Source organism: Opisthocomus hoazin, chromosome 9 (assembly GCF_030867145.1).
Source record: "Opisthocomus hoazin isolate bOpiHoa1 chromosome 9, bOpiHoa1.hap1, whole genome shotgun sequence".
Classification (NCBI taxonomy): Eukaryota; Metazoa; Chordata; class Aves; order Opisthocomiformes; family Opisthocomidae; genus Opisthocomus; species Opisthocomus hoazin.
In genome coordinates, this window is record NC_134422.1 from 24560939 (window position 1) to 24581509 (window position 20571).

Consider the following 20571-nt stretch of genomic DNA (forward strand, 5'->3'; position numbering starts at 1 on the left):
TTTCCCTTTCGTTTTTTGTTGCGGACGTTAGCGCATGTGGGGTTAAAGCAGTATTGTCACCACAGTAAGCTGGAGACTTAATTTTTAAAGTGTTCTTATTTTCTGTTTCGAAGCTGAGGAGAAGTGGCTCAAAATACATGTGTGATTTGCTTTTCTGCAGTCGTTTGCACAGGCTGCTGATTTATTGGCTTTGTCAAACTGTTATTCGGAAATGTTTTTCACACAAAGTTTTGCTGCTTGTGCCTCTCAGTTCTGAAACTAGATCTTTTTGTTAAAACAAAAAGCTGAAATTTTTTACTTAAAATCAAGCAGGAAAATATTGGGAGGTATTTTAACACTTGAATTGCAGGATGTCGAAGGAAATCTCTTTGAAGGACTTGCATAAGTATATTTATCAACCAGACGTTTTGAACAAGCCATTTCCAAATTATTTTCCCACGTACGTCTGGCACTAAATGTAGTCTCGATCCACAAAATCTTACGGCTCCAATTCATCAAAAAGTTGAAATACGTATACTTGGTTATTCTAGCCAAATTTTTGCTTAAGTGGATGAGCATCTCTCTCTTATTTTACTGCTAAATAAGAGCCTAGAACTCGACTGTGAATCAGGGAAAATATGTCCCTTTCTGCAGCACACAAATCTCGCATTATTTACTGTGTGGTTGAACAAAATGGTTACCAAATTTGGAAGACAAGTAGCCACCTACTTATCTTAGATGTTTCCCAAGTGCCTTGATTCAAAAGTCACCTACCTGCTGTCTTTTCTCCTTCCTTTTCATTTCTTCCCTCCTTCTTGCTTTCTTTCTATCTTTTCTTTTTTCGTCCAGCCTCTCCTTCCCTTTCTCTCCTCTCTTTATTTCCCTTTCTCTCTTTCTCTCTTTCCCCTTTCCACTGATGATTTTACAATAACACAAAATGAAAACCTTTCCAAATAAAACACGATACATATTTTTGAGTGACCAGAGAGAGTATGCTTCGTGTGGTAATTTGCCCTTTTGGTATCTGCGCGGTGTGGCTGGAGGGAGAGGGCTCCAAGGAGGACCGAAGGTCTGGGGGCTGGATTTGAAGGATGGGGGAATGCGTTTCTTCTCTCTCTGAAGCTGCAGTTCGGCGCTGGGGAAGGCGGTGTTTGTGCAGGGCTTGTGCGTCCCCAGCTGCGTGGGGCAGCCTGATTCGTTACCGCATGGAGAGGCTCCTGCCTGCGCGGCGGATCCGGCTGGGGGCCAGACCCTGGATTACACAGCTTGTCAGCCTCCTCTTTAGAGATGGTGGTTTGATTTATGTTGTTTATTAAAACGAGCTCGCGTTTGTCAGATCTGGTCTGTAGGGAGATGTGACTGAACAGTACAAAACCCTGAGTCGTGATGGCACAGGAGCCCTGGCACAAGGTGCAGCCCTGGCTCTCGGGTGCTTGGCACTGGTCTCACGGCAGGAGATGCACGGAATTAACTGGAGGATAGTATTTTATGTCTATGTTTTGTTCTTTCCTTGGCTCAGGTGTTTTTGTAAAACTTATAAACGTCATCAAGCACTGTGTCTCTGACCTCAGGTTCGATCTGCAATAGGCAATCCTGGTAGTGTGAATTTAGGAAGTCCTGCAAAAACGTCTGGCAACAAGGACAGTGTGGGCAGGGAGAGGAGCACAGCTGGAGAGGCAAGGAGGAGTCAAAGACATCTCACTGCGCTGTTGCTGCTCAGTCACACAGCATGTATGGTCCTCAGCCGACGTCAGGGCTGGTGCGTTGCGCTGCACCTACCTGGGAAGAGCCAGGTGTAACCCTCGGTTAGCTCACAACCCGAAAAAGCAGGACAGAGAAAGGATGTGCAAAGAGATACAGTCCATGATGAGGAAATGGAGGCACAGGGCAACGTCGGTGCCTTACCAGGTTGCACAGAAAGCTGATGGCAGAACTGGAAACTGAACTCGGCACCTCCGAGTCTTGGTCCGGTGCCCTGACTGCTGGACCGTGGTTCCCATCGCTCAAACTCGCACTGGGGCGATGTGAAAACCAACCCACACGTCCACTCTGCTTGTGAAGCGCGGAAGCTTTCACTGGGGACAGATGGACACACAGGGCCAAATGCTTTCATACGCGTAATTTGTTGTTGCGGTTCAGAAGTGATTATACTCCAGCCTTCTTTTATCTTGGAATTGCCAATTCAATGCCTGATTGAAAGCTCTGAGACTTCTGAGGGCTGAGCTCCTGCGTTACATTTATGAGAGATGCACGTGCAAACACTAGCAGATAATCACACGTGCGGACAGATACTTTTTAGGCTGCTGTACGTTTGTGTGTGCAAATAACTGCTTACGCAAGCCCTTGGCCCTAAGCGGCCGTCTGTGTCCCCGTTGAAAGTTTTTGCGTTTTCTGAGCAGAACAGAGAAGACTGCGTCCCGCAGATGCTGAGACCGCACCGGCCCAGCCTGTGGCATGTGGTGGACACAGACCCCCTGACCCCCTGCCACGTCTGGAGGAGCTCATGATCCTGCAAAGGGCAGATCCCCTCCTGCCTGCACGGAGCTGGAGACACTCTGCTTCGCTGCAGCCCTGTTGTCCCTTGGGGGACTGATTTTTGGAGGAGCTCCGTGCACCGGACGGTATCTAACCCCCAAAGCACCCGCCGGGCACACCAGCAAATGCTGGCTGGTTTGCACCATGGACAGGCAGTCCCTGGTCCCCAGTGGGAGCATCCCTGGCCACAGGCACGAACCCTGGTCCCAGCACCCAGCCCAGGCGGGATGTCCTGCAGGATGCTGCCAGAGCCGTCAGCTCCTGCAGGCTCGCACCTGTGCAGAGCATTGGGTGTTGGCCCCGTGTGCAGCTCGTGGGATTATTTAAGGATACCTTGCTTTGCTTTGGTTTATTAGACTCACTGTGATTATTTTCTCTGCTGGGCTTGCTTATAATTAATAGAGCAATTGGAGGTGAGCAGAAGTTGAGGATGCTCAGTGCCTCGCTGGGCACCCAGTATCTGAAATAATTGAGCTCTAATAACCAGCTCGTCCTCTTGCCCATTGTTTGAGCGACTGTCTTAGTGTTCCACAAGCCCTCGGGCCATTTGTTCCCAGGTTCACTGGGAAGAAGTCCGTGAGGCTGGCCGCCAGCACTGGCTGTGACCCCGAGTGACAGCTCCCACTGCTGCCCCGTGCCTCCCGGGTGTGCAGAGCTCCCGGGCTGCCTGCTCGAGCAGGCTGCCTGTCCCGGCGGGTGACACCACCGTCCTCCTGGGGCCCGTCAGGGCATCCACACCTCCGGGGACATCCAGACCTGTCAACGCGGCGGCTGACTCTCAGGGCCAGCTAAGGGGAGAGCAAACAAGAGAACCCGAGCATTTTCCATTATCGACACTTCTACTGGAAAATGTGCATATCCTAAAATATGTGTGTGTTCCTTATCTTTCTCGTTGGGCTATTCCCCCCCTGTCCCTATATGAGGATTACGTTTGGTGTTGTTTTGGCTTTTGGTTTTGTTTCATTTTGGGTTTTTTTTATTTGTATTCTAACAATCCAGCATTCTTTTTTTATTATTCATAGGATTGTAAATGGAAAATGTACATGGAGATGGACGGGGATGAAATTGCAATAACCTACATAAAAGATGTGACATTCAACACTAACCTACCTGATGTAGAGATTTTAAAGATGACAAAGGTATTTACAGCCTTAAAGCTTTCACGAATTCACAGATCTCAAACAAAGACATTAAAATACCACAGCAGTCGACTTTTGTGCTTGCGGAAGCTCAATCTCTTGACAGCTTTTAAATAAAATGCACATTTTAAACAGATTTGTATCATAATAGGAGTTAGGTATTTTGGTTCTCTTTTAAGCTGACAATAATGTTAACAATAGAAAAATAAAAGAAGGAACTAATTTATATTTTCTTGTTTTAATTCCATGTTATATCCTCTGAATTTATTATCCCTTTTAAAGAAAAGAATGTTCAAAAAATTACTTTCCTTTTCAAGAGAAGAAAGTGATTTAAATGTTCCAGTTTGAAACTTCATGTGATTTGTCTGGGGTTTTTTCTCTTTCTTTTTTTCGACATGGTTTTAGAACTTTTACATGGTTCTAAAACTCCCTTTTTCATGCAACGTTGGATTGCAAAGACTGAAACCCATCAACAGAAAGAACAGCACTGAACATCTGCCATTCAGTGTCACTGGGCATTTTACCTTGTCTCAGAACTTGCCTGTAAATTTTTACCAGGCAGCATTTGTACTGCCTTTACCATAAGCAGCAGAGGCTTTGTTAATGCAGAGGGCATTGTGTTTGCTGTTATATTGTTTGTTTTTATTAATATGTTCCACTTGATAATAGCTAACAAAATAAATTTTAAGAATGAAAAAATACACAGCGTGATTACCAATTAGAATGCTGCTCTAATGTGCACTGATAAACCCCCCCAAACTCCTGAACACTTTTAACTGTGAATTTTCGGGGGAAAATTTTGTGGGAACCTTTAGTTATTTTTCCGAAAGGGAAAACTGAAAATCAGATTCTCGACAGTCAGAATTTAAAGGAAAATGTGAAAATATGAATATTTGCCAGAAAGCATTCTCATATTTAATTCACACTGATACTATTTTCATACTTACTGATTTCTGGAGTAACACTTGTGATTTTTTAAATTATCATTATTATTATTTAGTTGCAAAATAGTTTTCTGTTTAATTTTCATCTTGGACATTTTATATTTTTCCTTAAAAAAAAAAAGGCTTAAAGTTAAATAACCTAATAACTAGATACAATACCATTAACTTTTCACATACTTCAACATTTTTATATCTGTCAGGGAATACCTCCGAGAATCTCTAGATATTTGTTCTTGCTGGCCTCTGCAAATCTAGCAGAAAAAAACCTGTACATGCACAAAAATGACAGAGGTTTATGTCCCCATGAAAACATTCGATGTTGCCTTACTTACTGTCTGTTATTTATAGAAATCTCTTCTCGGTTTCCTTTTGTAAACAAGGAAGTAAATAATTCAAAAATACATTGCTTTGTCTCAAGATTTTAAGAAAAGTATTGATGTTAACAATATGGAAATGGATGAAAAAAGGCAAATGCTGAAAATATCTTTGGGGTGTTCAGAAACAAGTCAGGAGATGAAGAGCACCTTGTAAAACTCCCACCATGCTTTTTTCAGCCACCGTTTGTAATGGAGAAGTGGATTGTGGGGATAGAAGAACACCAGGCTGTAGAATGTATTGTTACGTATGAGGTAAGCTCTAAGAAACAAATAAAAAAATTGTTTATCTGAGATAAAACCTACATGGGAGGTGTGGAAATAGCATCCTCTGGCTTTGTTATGTCCTGTAATCAAGTCTCAGCAGCCTGTAATTAATTGTAAAATCTAAAGTTCAGAGCAAACACTGAGTGAGGTTTACAGAGACAATGTCCTCAGGCTGCTGCCTGGGACAGCTCTTTTTCTCAAGGACGAAAACTCCTTTTGCTTGAAGTGTAATGGTCAGTGTTGTTTGCATTACTTGAAGAGACTGTTTTTTACCTTTTCAATGAAGTGCTAATTAGGAGAGCAGAGAAGCAACATGAGGAGAAAGAAAATGAGAAGTCAAGAGTAAAAGAAGATAGAATAAAACACGGAAGACAATTTAATGTGATAGAAATCAGCCTTTGTAAAAAGAGTTTGCAGTTACTTACAAACGTGTTTTTATAAAGACCAATGCTGTGCATCGCAAGGAGGCTCATAATTGAGATTCCAGCTGTCCTGAGCAAGGATTCAAGCAGTGATGGAGAGACAGGGAAATCCTGGACCTTGCTTGCCTGTCTCAGAAGTGAAGAACAGCAGTTTTCTTTCAGCCTGAAGTTTCTCACAGGAGTCATAGGCCCTTAACAGCAACCCGTAACAGCAAATTGAAGAGCTTGATACTCCAGGAGAGTGTTGTGGAGCGTCCCCCTGCAAAAATACCTGCTTAGTCCTACCTCTTTTGGCAGAAAGCACTGCCCATTTGATGCTCACTTTAACATATTTTTGTGTTTGTAGAGGAAGGCCTTCAGATCTTTCCTACACATGGTACATGAATTGAAACAGTTATTCACTACCACATTTTTAGCATAATCACAAAATACCAGCCAAAATTATCTAGAGTCTAAAAATACTGGAGAACTGGCAAAGTGGTTTTGCACAACAGACTCTATATTGAAAATGCTGTTGCCACCCAGGCATTAGTGGAAGTTCCCTCGTGGGAGAGCTTAGTGGGCTGCGTGTTGTTATGTCCTCGTGTGTTATGTCCTCATGTGTGTTGTGTCCTTCCCGAGCAGAGTGACGTTAGAGCTCCCAAAACCACCAGGCACATCCAAGCTATCTGCTGGAGCAAGGTGAAAGCGCAGGATGAGGTCGAGACAGTACAGCTCATGATACAGACCTCGCTCCCCAACTCGGAGGGGAATTCGCGGAGCCGATCCGACTCAAGTAAGTCAGTACACGCAAACTTAATTGCTGACATAGGCAAGGCATATACGGGGAGAACAGCAAAAAGTCGATGCCATTATTCTGTTCCAACAACAGAGCATATCTTGCAGCATCAGCTGTCATTGTGGTCCCTGTGATGTCTTCGCAGATGCATGCAGGAGCACCCTGGCATCTCTGACTCAGCTTAAAAGCTCAACTTTGGGTAGCAGCATGTTCTGTATCATAACGTGATTTAAGGGGGATGACCTGTATGCTCCTGTAGAAAGCATGCTGGAAGCAGTCCATGGCAATTAGCTACAGATCTTTTGGCTACTATAGTCACTTGCGGTTGGACATCAACAGCAGACATAGAGCTCAGATCCTTCTGCTCCAAAACCCCGAATGGTTCACATCTTCCAGTAGCAAGCAGCCTTAAATCCTGACACTTTTTCAACCCCTTCCTTGAACTGGCCTTGGGTCAACCTTTCGACTCCCTCCAGTGTAGAAGGTCATTGGGAGAGGTGTTTCTGGCTATGGTCCAGGCTTCTTCCCCTCTTTGTTGGCGTATGTGTACACATCCATGGGAGGCTTTCCACGATGTCAGGCCTGCTCTTCTCCAAAGTCTGCTTGTGGAGGCTGGATCGGGGGATCAGACAGCAAACCTGCCCTTCTCCTCCAAATCCACCCCTCTTCACCAAGACACGAGAGTGCCCAGCTTTGTGGAGCCAAGTGTATTGGCATAACAAAAGGATTTGGATTGAATTATAGCACCCACACAAAGTGTGCAGGGCCTGAGGTGTTTCTCAGCCAGGATGTCAGGAAGGCATCTGCTGGGAAAGGAGACAATCTCACACATCTCTACCCTCTGTCTGTATAATAGAGTTTCCCACAGCTTTTTGAGGATTTTAGGAGCCAGTGCTTTCAGCTGCTTTTGTCCTCGGTTTTTCTCCCTAGAATCCAAACTCAGCAGGAATTCTTTGGCCAGCTCTTTCCTCCTGCTTTTGGCCACCCAGCGCACAGGCAGCTTTGCACAGATGTTGTGCTCAGATACAGAGCACCTCCTGGAAGAGACGTGTGAGCGCAGATTGCTCTTGCTCGGGGCGGGGGTGCACATACCAAGGCTGTAGCCTCAAAAGCTGCCTATGGGCTGGCAAAGAGTCCCCTGTGAGCACTACACTGTTCTGACAGGGCCGTGCTGCCAGCTTGGCAGACCCCGCAGGCACTCCTGACGTCCCGCTCTGCTGTAAGGAAGAGTGGAAATCTTCCTGCCGCACTCTTCTTCCACAGCTCAGCCTGCCCGTTTGAGCCAGCCCTGTCTCATCATTATCTGACTTGGAATAGTGTTTGTTACGGCTTCTGGGGTTTGACTTGTTCAGTGAGATACATTTAATAATACGGTGGGCTTTACACTGCAGTCTTCATTTCCTAACTAAAGTATGCCGCTGACATAGTCAAACTCAACTCAGTTGACTCTAGCACAGTTCTGCCTTTAAGATCTGCTGTTCTTTCAGTAAAGGTGTTTGTTAGCCAAAGCTGTTTTTCTAGCTGAGTTCACAGTAGGACTGCAGAAGTGTTTGGGCTGGGACAGCTGAGAGGCAGCACAGGAGCTGGAATGAGATACCAGTGGGTGGAAGGTGATCTGCCCCGACTTTGTTACACTACATGGCCTCGTGAATTGAGAGGCCCTGGGTTTAGACTACAGACACATCTAAAATGGGTGCTCTTATTCCTAAGCAATTGTGATCCATTTGCAACACAACTGTGTTTTGTAAAGCAGACGGGACCTAGAGCATGTCCCAAAAGATACATCTTCACTGCAGATTAGCTCTGCTGATGGAGATTATCCTGTTTAAGGGTGACGAGCCACACAGCCATATCAAAGTGTGGTGCTGTATCTTCCCAGGTTGGCTCTGCTGCAGTAAGCTGACCTGCTTTCATTTCTTTGTGGTGAGCCGTGGGAGACCTTGTCTGTCCCTTTGGCACATGAAGTTACACAAAGGCACTAATGTATTGTCAGCACCCAAGTGAACAGGCGCAGTTCAGAGGAGGTGCGTTACCAGCCAGCGTGAAAGCTGTGCCTCAGCTCTTAGCACACCTGCTGGCCTGTTTTCTTTCCCAGACCACCTACTCCAGGCTTAAAACACCACTAAATCCAAGCACAAAGGTAAGGGTAATACCTGTCTAAGAGGCTAAAATAACCAGCCGCGAAGGTGCTACCTCTGTGGGCTTGCCACACAGAGCATTTAACTCAGTGTACAGAGTTGGTGGCTCAGAGGCCATAGGAGGGAGAAGCCCCCCAGCTCCTGAGAGGCGAGGGGCAGCCCCACAGGGCACACTGGGAGGTCCCCGCTGGGCAGCTGGTCCCTGGGCTGTCTGTAAGGAGCACGAGCTGAACGGCCTGGAGGCGCTGAAGAGAACCCCTTGCTCGGGACAGTGTCTGCACTGGTCCCACAGGGCATGTGGTGGCCACCTGAGAGTTGATATCAAACAAAGACCCAAACTCAAGTCCTGAGCCTGCTGCTTCCCAGTTTATGAGGACGTAGGAGGGCGTGGAGGAATGGCAGAGGAGGTGGTGTCTAGCAAGTACATTTCAGCATGCGTGTTTCTCTTGAAACCGTGACTTTCAAGGAGGTTAAGAAGCAGAACAGGCAATTCCCATCTGTCTTTCCATGAAAGGAGGTTCATCTCTCAGTGCAGCCGGAGCCGTCTGCTGTGGCGGTGTCACACTCGCACTTTGACAGTAAAGACTGTTTCCTTTTGACATATTTGACATTAAGTTGAAGTGATTTAAATCTCTTTGGATTCAAGCAAAGTCTGGGGAAAGGAGGAATGGCAGACACCATCCATTACATCTTAACAGAAGCAATCCTAACGAGGACAGAGCCACTACCCAGCTCCCACAAAACTCCCTACGGCCGATGCAGTGTTGCAGCGAGAGGCAGAGGGCCCACAGCATGGGGAGTCTTTCCCTGGAAAACCATCTAAAAGCGAGTGAGGAGCTGGGGTCCTCTGTTGAAGATAATAACATTTCAGTTGCGTTTATGCTGCTTCAGGCTGGCGGGGTTATGCTTTCCTGTTGGAATATTAGCAATCTTTAAGGACAAATCATTCATATCTCTCTAGAGCAAAATTATTTAAGCTGCTCCCCCATGGGTTTTGGCCACAGCTGTGGCCTCAGATAAGAGGAGTTCCTGGTCTCTGCTCTTCCCATAAAGTAGCAAACCAGGCAGCCTTTGCAGTTCAAATGGAAAATTTACAACTATTGTATTTGCTATAGGCTTTCATGCAAACCACAGGACTGACTTTCAAAAGCGCTTCAGTCTGATCTCTGGGAGCTACAACTTTTGTTATGACCCTGGGGCTGTGACAGTAGGTGTGAGGGAACTGTAATACCCCGAGTTGCTCACAGTTAAGCACTGTCTGAGCTATCCTGGCTGAAGTCTGCTGCCTCACCGGCTTTTCCACATACAGAGCTGATTTTCTGTGTGAAGCTGGATGGAGCGGTGTAGCTAGGGCTTAGGCTCAGTATCTGGAGCATGCAAAGTGGATTGATTTCTGAATTTGTAGCAATAATATGAATTGAAGTGGCTCTGGTTGTTGTGGTGTGTAGCAGCTTGAAGAGAAAGCGGGGTGAGAGGAGGTGAGTCTGGCTGCCGCAGCAGGGATTTGCAGCGGGGCCTGCACCGACTCGGTCTCCGTGCCGGGCTGTGAGCAGCGTGACCATGCCGGCTGGCAGAGACGCAGGCGGAAGGCGATGCTGCAGCGGCACCCGCACCTTGCTGTGCCTGCTCCATGCCGGCTCTGGAGGTCTCCAGGCTCTTTTGCAATGAAAGCTGTGGAGAAATCTGCCAAGGCTGCCAAGAGCATCACGGGAAATGTTTAGAACCAGGTTGAGTTAAAAACACTGGGAGGCACTTGGGAGGGGGAACCCACCTGAACAGCCAAATGGATGGTTCAGGAAGCATCTTCTAGTCTAAGCTCCATAATCTGCATTGGCATCAGAAATATTTGCATCACTGGCTCTTTTAAAAGTCCAATATCGTGTTCAACCATAACATTGAACACACTCAAACCTAGGGATATTTGCTGCAAGGCCCGGAAGGGGAGGGGGTTTGAGATACATTGAGGTTCCTCCGAGAGAAACCCCAGTACCTAGCCTCTCACCTTCGGTAAACCAGAGAGCGGTTTTCCATCAGTTCACAGAAAGCTGACCCCATTTCCATTTCCCTGCCAGGCGTCGACAGCCAGTGGATGCAGACGCTGCGGATGCACCAGATAGCGAAAGCCATTTCTCTCCAGCACGGCCACCCGCACAGCCCGACCACCATCACCCAGTACCTGCCCTACCTTCGCAGCCAGGACTCCTACGCCGCCGCCGTGAGGAGGACGCGTGGCCCCGTCAGTTACCAGTTCACGTCCATCAGCCACTCCAGAAACTCCTCTCCCCTCTCGCACGGTTTGATGAGAAACCTCTCGAATCTGCACCTGAACTCGAAGGGCAGCAGCACCTCCAGCACGGCCTCCGACACCGCTTCGGAGAGGGACAGGTCTGCCGGCAAAGGCAGAAACGCCTCGCACAGCGCGAACTCCCGCAGCTCCTCGGACGGGCGGCGCAGCGGGACCAGCTCCCCGGTGCCTCCCCGGCTCCCGGGAAGAGGCGGCAGGACTTCCTCGCCAGCTGCCGCCCCGGCCCCCCAGCACCGCAGGTATCCCCGCAGCCCCCCGCAGCCCCCGGCCATCCCGGGCATGCCGCCGCAGGGCGACCACGAGCCCCGGAGGGGCGAAGGGGAGAGCAGAGTCGGCGAGGGGGGGTGGATAAAGGTGCAGCATGCGAAGAAGCCCCACAGGCAGACGGCCGGCAAGCCAGGGAAGGAGAGGTCCAGAGGGAGCTGGCGGGGCCGGAGGACGTTCTGAGGGAGGAATTTGCCCGTTTGTTTAACTTGAACGTTCAAACTAGAGAAGATACATCTGCCCCTATTTAATTCTCTGCACCAAGGCCGGGACACCACGGCCCTCGCTGGGCTGGGGCCTGCCAGTGGGAGGGGAGAGCTGCCCGCCTCGCCTCCTGGCACCGCCAGCGGCTCCCGCTACCGGCGCCAAGGGATTTCACTCGATTTTCTCCCTCCCGTTTGGCTGCTCGTGTTCTCGGCTGACTGGATGTCCACTGATTTGCTTAATATTTCAATAATAAAATCAGGAAGGCACAGCCGGGTGCTGTAAAGAAAGGCTCTCCGTTTCATCCTTAGGGGAGGAGTTGTGGTGCTACACCTCCCCTCGCCTTGCTTATGTCTCCAGACACCGAGGCCAGCTCCGAGCCGGGTCTCCTCACCCCTTGTTCAATCTGCTTCTGCCAGGGCTATGGGAAGAGGTAGTATTTTTATGAGACCAGCATAGTCTGAAAAAACAGGGATGCAGGGAGATTTTTCTTCAGGTCCACTCCAGTAGCTTCACTTCTCCACTTCCAGCTTGCCGTCCCGTCTCAGGAATGTCCCACCTTGCTCTTTACTAAAAGCCCCGACACCAGCTACCCGACACCACTGAGCACACTGTCACACACACGGTTGTTGGAACCAGAAGGAGAAACAAAAACTTGGCTTTATTCTTTCGGGGAAAAAAACAAAAATTGAGTGAGAAAAAGGCATTGCCTTTATCATACTTACATCCAACGCCACTGAGGTCTATGATAATGTTTATCCCTGGGCAGCAGGCATTTTGTAATTGAATTTTTGAATGTGGCCAGACTGTGTCGCTTTTGTCTTTCAGTCTTCAGGTAGTAAAGACAAGGTCAGTAAAGTTTCTGATTAATGTGGTCTTTAACTCCACTGAGAACAAAGACACAGCTGTCGACTCACTTGTCATCGAAAAGTTTCTTCTTGGCCTTTTTGCTCCAAGCTGATTTCACACAATTAAAAAGGGGAAAAAATAAAAAAGGGTTTCCGAAGATGCAAGAGGGGAAAAAAAAAGGAAGAAACAGACAAAGGAAGCTGAACCCAAAGCAACGCACGGTACCCTCTGAAAGCCAAGAAACTGTAAATTAGAGATGCCTTTGAACAAGGTGCTACATTCCATCCATGCCAAGCGGAGCTCGCTGGCATGCAGTTGTCACCCCCTCGATGAACCCCATCACCATAGCCCTGTCACTGACGTTTGAAAGGACATGTACGTGTCCTGCTCTACAAAAAGGCCACTCCTGGGTGTACGTGCAGCTCTCCTCCCTCCGATTCCCACCAGCCCCAGTGAGGGCTGAGTCCTGTGGTGGGTTTCCCAATACCTACCAGGGCAAACTGGGACTCACACTCCATGAATTTAGGACAGGGTCCACCAAAACCAATGGAGCAGGACACAACTGATACCAGGAGTCAGGAGTTGGATCTCTGTCATTTTAGCACCTTTTCCTCTAAAAACAGGTAGGAACAGAAAAAACAGCAAGAAGCTTTACCTGCAATTAAATGGGGCTGCACGTGAAGCTCTGTGATAACAAAGCTTGCTGCTTTCTTGTGTCTTCAAACTGGTTGAAAGCTAGTTAGTAGCCAAGCTTCTGACCCTGGTTTAATGAACCTGACAACAAATTTGGGGGACATGAACAATCCATCACTGGATGTTTCTCTGTCACAACTTCGCGGGAGACTGGCATTTTGTCTAGGTGGGGGATCCTTCCCTAACATTTCTTGCCATGACCAAAATGGGCTGGAGGATACCAGCTGCTAGTAACCACACCTGAGAGCACTTGCTAGAAATGTGCTTCTGTTATTAAAATCTGAATATGCATCTCGAGAAGCGAGATCTTGTTTCATGGTTGGGCCTGCACAAATCCTAGAAAGAAATTGCGAGAGTTTGGAAGGGTTACATTTCTCTTGCAGGGTGGTGAGGACGGCAGTGTGGTTGTACAAGCCTGAAAACAAGGCCCTACCCAGCAGACGCTGTGGGCTGGTGGTGGCAATTCAAGATTTATCAGCTGCCTGTGGTTGATTGTCAAGATGTCCAGAAGGATTCCTCTGCTGTCTGTAAGCAATTTAATGCTGCGCCTAATTTTAATCTGCAATGTACTGTCTGTCCACAACTGTTGTATTAAAGTGTTCATTAGCATTTAAAGGAGGAGCGGATGGTATTGATCACGCCTATTAAAATTAAACAATCATGCAATAGTGCCTGATTAGAAAACCTCTTGCTGCACCAGCATTGCTGGTTAAAGCAACAGTGAGTGAACTTTAAAACAAAAAAGAGATTCTCAGCGAGATCTCGTTTTCCATCTCATTTTTATCACTCAGTGTGGCTATTCCCCATCTTGGCAATAACTCATCATAAGTCAAAATGTGCTTACATTTTCACCCTGCAGTAGTTCACAAAGCCCAGCAATTTATTTCCATGTTTTACCAAGACACAGTGACCACTGGCGAGAAGACTGTGCACAGCGACGTGGAAGGTCAGACTGCCTCGGGCAACTGCACCACAGCAAATGTCCGTTCTTTGGAAGGGAGCGTGCTGCGTTTTCTTAGGGGCTGCTTACAAGTCCGTTAAAGGCAATCACATTGAAGTACCAGTAGCTCTAGATGTGCGCACCAGGAGCTGGAGACGCTGTCCTCCATCCACGCACGTATCCTCAGCAGTGCCACAGCCTTCCTCCATGGCTTACTCTGCAAGCGGCGCAGAATACCACTGCTGCAGAGCCGCCCCTGGTTTGCCTGGCTCTCCTTTCTCGTGGGCTTCATATCTCCATGCACCGATTTTGCTGTTCTCTGAATCCCCAAAAGGTACCTGCATTTTCCTTTTCTACAGTTTAAAATGCTCTGCGTTGTAAGAAGCCAGCTCTGGCGTGCTGCTGGAATGGATGATGAGAAACAGTGGAGAACTCAGGAAGGCAAATAGTGAGTATTTATGTCCAATGGGGAGAATGTTTACAAGATCAGATACAAATTTTCTGGTTTTTGTTTTTGTTGTTTTTTGTGGTTTTTTTTTAATTAAAGTGCGACACTGACTGTCAGAGCTTACACAGAATCTGTTTGTTTGGCAACATTTTACTCCAAATCTTGTGGGAATCGCAAGCATTGTGCAGCTCCCTCTGGGTGCCAGACATGGGTTTCGGGGTGAACAGCAGCGCCTCAGTGCAGCCGTTGGCTCCTAACCCCGCTGGTGGGCTGGCAGGGAGGAAGCGGTGCTCAGCTCAGGCAGGAAGAGCAGGTTAACCTCAGCATTACGGTCATCGGTTTTCTGAAACTGTACAGGCTTCCCCCTGCAGCTGATGTCCTCATGGCATAGGCTAAAATGATGCTAATGCTTCCTTCTTTTTCTGACAACAAAATGTGTGGTTCAATTTTTTTTAAGCTTTTTTTGCATGTGTGTTTGTCTTTCCCATATACCTAAGGGTGTCTTAAAAAAAAGAAAAGAAAACAGGAGGATGAAGAGCTGGCACTTAACACTGAGGTTAGCAATCGTTCTTCTTCAGCTTGGCAAGGTGTCCCAGAGCTGGGTCTGACTCTGGTGGGTGTTGGCTTCCTCAGCACACCGATTTCTCCAGCAGCACTGGGGTACCTGCCACTGCTGCCAGAGGGACTGGTCGTAAGCGCCGAGTGTCCTGGGGACCCGCCCTGCGGAGGGGCCAGCAGCCAGCCCAGCAGCCCAGCGCGGTGCTGCACATGGAAGGGGCTGAGCGACTCTCAGGGCACGTGTTCCCCATGTCCTGCTGGTCAGAGGCATGTCTGCCACGGTGCTGCAAACCAGCCGGCATTTCCAGCGCCTGCAAGACCCTGCTCCTAAGCACAGCAGGCGGGACGAGAGTGTGAGGCTCCCTGGAGCAAAACCATCGCCCCATCCTGCACACACAGACCGCTTTTGCTCACGCGGAGCCTGGGCATGAGGGGGCTGCCCGCCTGCAGCCTGCTCGGCAGAGCCGAAGGCATCTCCGAAAGGGCGAGGGCTGCTCGGAGGGCTTCTGTAGCTGCTCCTCTGCCCAGGTGGGGAGAGGGTGAAACGGCAGAGTAACCCATCTCCCAGCTCAACCCCTCACACAAGCCTTTCCTTTTCCAGCAGAGCCTTTGCAAATTAACAGAAGGATGATTGTCGCAGCGGTGACAGCCCCCTGAGCAGTCCAAGGGGCCCAAAAATCATAACCCCAGGCTGTTCCTCACCCTAACCCTCTGTGACACGAGTAGACCGTCAATCCATCCCAAGGCAGCGGAGCTGCGGAGGTTGCTTTTTATGGACTGGGCAGGAATTTCACCCAGCTCAGTGATTCATCTGGGCAGCACTGCAGTCTCTCTCTTGCAACATTTCTACTTGTTGCTTTGGCCTCTTACGGATCTCAAAGCACATACCAAAACATTATGGCTGCGCTGCGCTGCGCTCGTCAGGAAGATAAACAGAAGCGATGGTCAGAGAGGGGAGATGGGGTGGCCGTCAGCCCCATGTCGCTGGGGAACGTGGCTGCCAGGGATTCAGCCTGTCCGACCGCCGCCACGGTGCGCTGTGCCTCTGTGCTGGGGGGATCTGGTCATCCTGACTAGGTGGGATGGGGTGACTGCGGGACCTGGTCACCCTGCGCTGCTGCCAGTAGCGGGGGGACGCCAGCGGCCCCTTGGTCTCCCCACCTACACCCGGATCTCAGGGATGCCATGCCAGCGGTGCCATGCTCCCAGCAACAGCGGTGCTCAGGGCTGGGGTTCACGCGTGTCATTGCTGCTGGTTGATTATTTCTGTGAAATGCTAGAGAAAGCAAACGGGGTTCCTGCTCAGCTGGGAGGGGAGAGCGCCCGTTCGTGCCTCCCCCCGGCACTGCCATGGCTGAGCTAACGCCTGGTGAGAACCTGTTCTCTCACTGGCATTGGTGTGAAACAGGGACAGGTGTTTTTGGACATTGTTTGCTTTTTAAAGAAAATAATTGCTGCTGCAGTTTTGCTCTTTCTAACCTGCTCCCACTGATTATTTTCTAGTGATTAGCCGTGTCTGAGAGCAACGCCACCCATCCTGGGCACACACCAAACCCCCGACACTGACCACGATCTGGCAACTTGCCGAGCTGATTTAAAGAGCAGACGTTACCCAAACTCCCTGTGTCCCCCTTCCCTCCTCACTCGGAGCAACAGCCTGTGGCCGGGGCACCCCTCACCACTGTCCTCCTCTCCAGCTCAGCCGATGCTGCTGAGGATCAAACTCCAAGTATTTTAAGACTTTCTGTAAACTTGCTGCCAAGAATACTGGACTGTGCATCAAAGAAAAGTACTTGATTTTTTTGATTGTGCTAGAGAATGCACTTTGACCTAGTTATTATTATTATTATTGTTACTTTAGGCTGGGAAAGACGGGCAGTTTCTTTTGTAATTGTGGAAATACCCCAAACCGAGAGACCTCCTGACATCTCACATCACTAAAATGGAACCAAATAGCTGTGCTACCTCTGAAAATTACATCTGACAGAATTATTTTCTGTATATGTGTCCACCATAGAAGGGTTTTTACATAATTTTCTTATCTAATGAAGTGCCAAAGCTTAGCAGTTCAAGCCAGTTTGTTGCAAAAAGTTAGAGGTTATGGACGAGAAGTCTATTATGGCAATAACACTAATAAGGGTCTGCCAAGATCACATTAGAGTATGTGTAAACACAGGGCATTTGAGATGAACGTCTCGGAGGACAGAGGAACGGGGCTGGCAGGCAGCGGCAGCCCACAGCGGCTGAGAGATGGGGTAGAGCGTGCGGCCCCTCTCCGCAGCCCCCACCCCAGCACCACCTCTGCTCCCCACCGCGTCCCACCGCTCCCGACCAGCCGCCCGCCTGCCCGCAGGTCCGTGCTTCCTCCTAGAAGTGTCGTGAGGCGGTTTTGCAGGTGCTGACGGACTACAGACATGAACACTGTGCTATGTAGAATGAAGTGGCTTAATCTACCAGGCACTCAACGTATACATTTATTTTCCTGCCTTCGCAAGAAAGGTGAGGGCTCCCTGCAGCAGAGAGAGGGCATTTCCCTCATGCTGTGACAAAACACAAGCAGGGCCTGAGCTGTGCCCTGGGGACCCCTGGCAGGCAGTAGCAAGTCCTGGGGGGGACTTTCTACTGTATCCCCCCCTGCCTGCCTCCCTCCCGAGGGAGCTGCCAGGACAGAAGTGCCTGGGGAGAAGGTTAGGCCACCACCTGTCCCCCCACTCCCATCCTCTCCCAGCAACTGCATCTTGCTGAAGGCTGGTGGAGGAGGTACAAATCAACATGCACAAAACGACAGTGGCAAGCCTTACATAAAAGGGCAAAAGCCCCACACTGCAGTAAGAATTTTTTATTATTTTCTGATAGCCTCCTATTTCCCACAGCTATGCATTTGCAGAACATTTTGTAAGCAATTTCTTTATGATGTGACAATCTATTTTGTGTTTTCAAAGGGAAATATAAATTAAAGCCCACGAGTGAAAGGGCTGGGATCTTAAGCTTTTAAAAGTGGCTACTGCATCTCAACAACAGCTACTTTTGATCACCATTTTTTGCTATGCATTTTGTGGAATGGCTACAGGATACTCAAATGAGCATTATAATTACACTCCCATAATGTGCATCACAATGCTGCGGGCTCTGAATGATCTGGTACGACATATACTTGGAATAATCATTAAGATTTCTATCAAAACTGACCACATTTCAGCCATTCTCTTAGTGCACTGATGAATATAGGTTCCTAGATGCATTTATCAACTGCACTTTTTCTGTCCCTGGGCTGTACTTATTCCTTTGGTTTTCCTTCTCTTATTCTTTCCATTTTTATGGTCTCGCCGGTTTGTGTCAAAGAAACACGGTATCGAGTGGGATCAGACACGACCACCTTCAATTCAGCATGCAGGACGCATTTGTACCCAGCCTTTACTATCAGGAACTTAGAGCAAAGCACAAGGAGGTACAAGACTCTTAAATTAAAAGGGGAAAATATATTTTTCCTTGGAGGGAGAAAAAAGGAAAAAGATACTAAGTGCATTGTGGAGGTACTTTGTGGAGCTGGTATAGTTGGTCTTGGCTATAAACTGATTATACATGCTAAATATTTTAATTTACATTTATTGTACAAATTCTGGTTCTCCCTACCAGAGCACAATGTCAAAGTATTTACAGTAAAAAAGTACTTCATAAAAATTAATGTCCAGCAACCATGTAGAGGTCTAACTATAATTAAATCTCCAAAAGTAGCCACCCTCCTGCTTCTGTATGAGAACAAGTGTCCTTTCTGGGTTGCAATCAACAGGAGGTTACCTAATTATACACCTTACTATGTCTCGTATAGTGGTGTTAGCCACTGGAGGGTGACATGTGAACAAATACATATGCTTGATCAGATCTCTTTTACAGAAACACACCTTTCAAGAGAGAGAAAAACAATTAGTGTGTGTTATAGGTTACCGATTTACAATTTACATCATAAATCAATGTCTGATTATTTTAATGCAAAATGTTTTTAGCTTTACTTTATTGCACTAACGGTTTCAATAACACTATAATTTGCTCAGATAAAGAGGTGATTGGACAGCTCTTACAGAAATTTTTAATTACTGTCATTAGTGGCTGCAATCTTACTCTTTTCTATGGAGCTAAGATATGTGTTATTGCATTGTGCTACAGGTACTCTGCGGTCGTAAGAATCCAGACTGTCCCTTTCCACTGAAATACCTGCATCTATAAATCTGTGTCAGTGTGCAAGTCCCATCACAATAATTACTGGCATCACACAAACATTAATGAATGTATCCACATGCTATTTTAGGCAGGTAGAAATGTATTGCCCCCATTTTTTTTAAAAAAGGGAAACTAGAGCATAAAGTGTGTTGTCCATATTTGAGATAGAAAAGCGTGTAGGAGAGCCAGAGACGGGGCAGCAGAAGCCCTGCCTCCAGAGAGAAAAGCTGTGGTGCAGTCTGTGGGGTGACATGGAGGACAGTGCTTGTCCTTCGTCCCGCCGGACCAAAGGTCATGTTCACTGTTTCTGACAATGGAGCTATTGTTGTTGGAGGTCCATGTTCTTCTATTGCTTGAAGCTCCTAAACGTAAACAACTTTATTTCCCCTAGACGGATGCAGAAAGCGCTGCACGCTCAGTCCACTGCATGTTCCTCTGTAATTTCAGCTGATTCCGTTAGCAGGTCTTCCAAGGGCCGCTGCCATGTACCGACAACCCATTTCAAGGAAAGACACGAATTTAAGAGACTGTTTTCTTGGAAAGACCTGTCAAAATACTCCAGATCATCTTTGCTGATGGGTGAGCCCTGAGGGGTGAGCTCGCCCCGCCGCTGGGCAGTAGGGGAGGCAGAGAGGCTGGTAGCACCGGACAGGCCGCGCAGGACTCGGGCTGGGGGACCGAACGGGCAGGGGTGTTTTCTTCTACTCACATTCGCCTAATTTGAGTTAAATGGGGCTGAAAATGCGCTGGTCACCTGGGTTCAGCTTTGCATGACCTCAGCTGTTGTAAACAGCTGGGTGTAGGACAGTGGTACTGCCCACATCTCGACAAACACGAAGAAACGTTTTCCATCATGGTGAAGTGGGTTGGTGAGTTTGTCCTGCCCACCACGGAGGGCGTCGGGGCCCTGCAGGGTGGGACACGGCCGCAAAGGGCGGGAAGATGAGTGCAGGGAGTGGCGGCGGCACAGGTTACCGCAGCCGTCTCCCGAGTCACAGACCTTCACCTTCGGTACCCTGCAGTGTACCGCGGGAAGGGAAGCCCCTGCCCTTCACATACCGCCCGTTTCTCTTCTCCCTTCCCTGCCCCCTTCTCCCCAGTCCCCTGTAAAATATGTGAGCTGACATATGCAGTTTTCAATAAATGAATTCTTTTTCACATATTCAAAAAAAAAGCTGAAAATACAGTTCAGTAAATGTCATGTCCAGTTTCCCCACAAAGTCCCTGCTCTGGCCTATTAATTTTAAAGTCACTTGGCTACATATGTTGGTTGAAGAACACTGTTTCCATTATGCATTAAATGGAAAATTAACTGCAGTCTGAAGTACGGATTCAGCCAGCCCCATCAGTACTCCATAACATTTCATAGGATGCTCTTAAAAGCTGCGAAGGTTGGCTGCTTTTCTAGTAAAATCCTGATAGTTGTGATTCAAGATGCTAAGGGCTGTTACTGTTGAGAAACTGGATCTCTTCTTCCGTGTATGTGAACTAGTATTTGTAGATCTTTTTTTTCTGA

At 48.0% G+C, this 20571-nt stretch overlaps 1 protein-coding gene across 2 annotated transcripts in view; it reads left to right on the forward strand.

Moving 5' to 3' along the window:
- MAP3K20 (mitogen-activated protein kinase kinase kinase 20) overlaps window positions 1-11576 on the forward strand; it is a 96451-nt gene extending 84875 nt beyond the window's left edge. For both annotated transcript variants that reach the window (XM_075431196.1, XM_075431195.1), the window contains exons 17-20: window positions 3537-3653; window positions 5152-5226; window positions 6285-6435; window positions 10649-11576. In XM_075431196.1, coding sequence (XP_075287311.1) covers window positions 3537-3653; window positions 5152-5226; window positions 6285-6435; window positions 10649-11328 — 1023 coding nt within the window. In that variant the 3' untranslated portion in view covers window positions 11329-11576. The remainder of the gene's footprint in view (window positions 1-3536; window positions 3654-5151; window positions 5227-6284; window positions 6436-10648) is intronic.
- Window positions 11577-20571: the final 8995 nt, after the last annotated feature.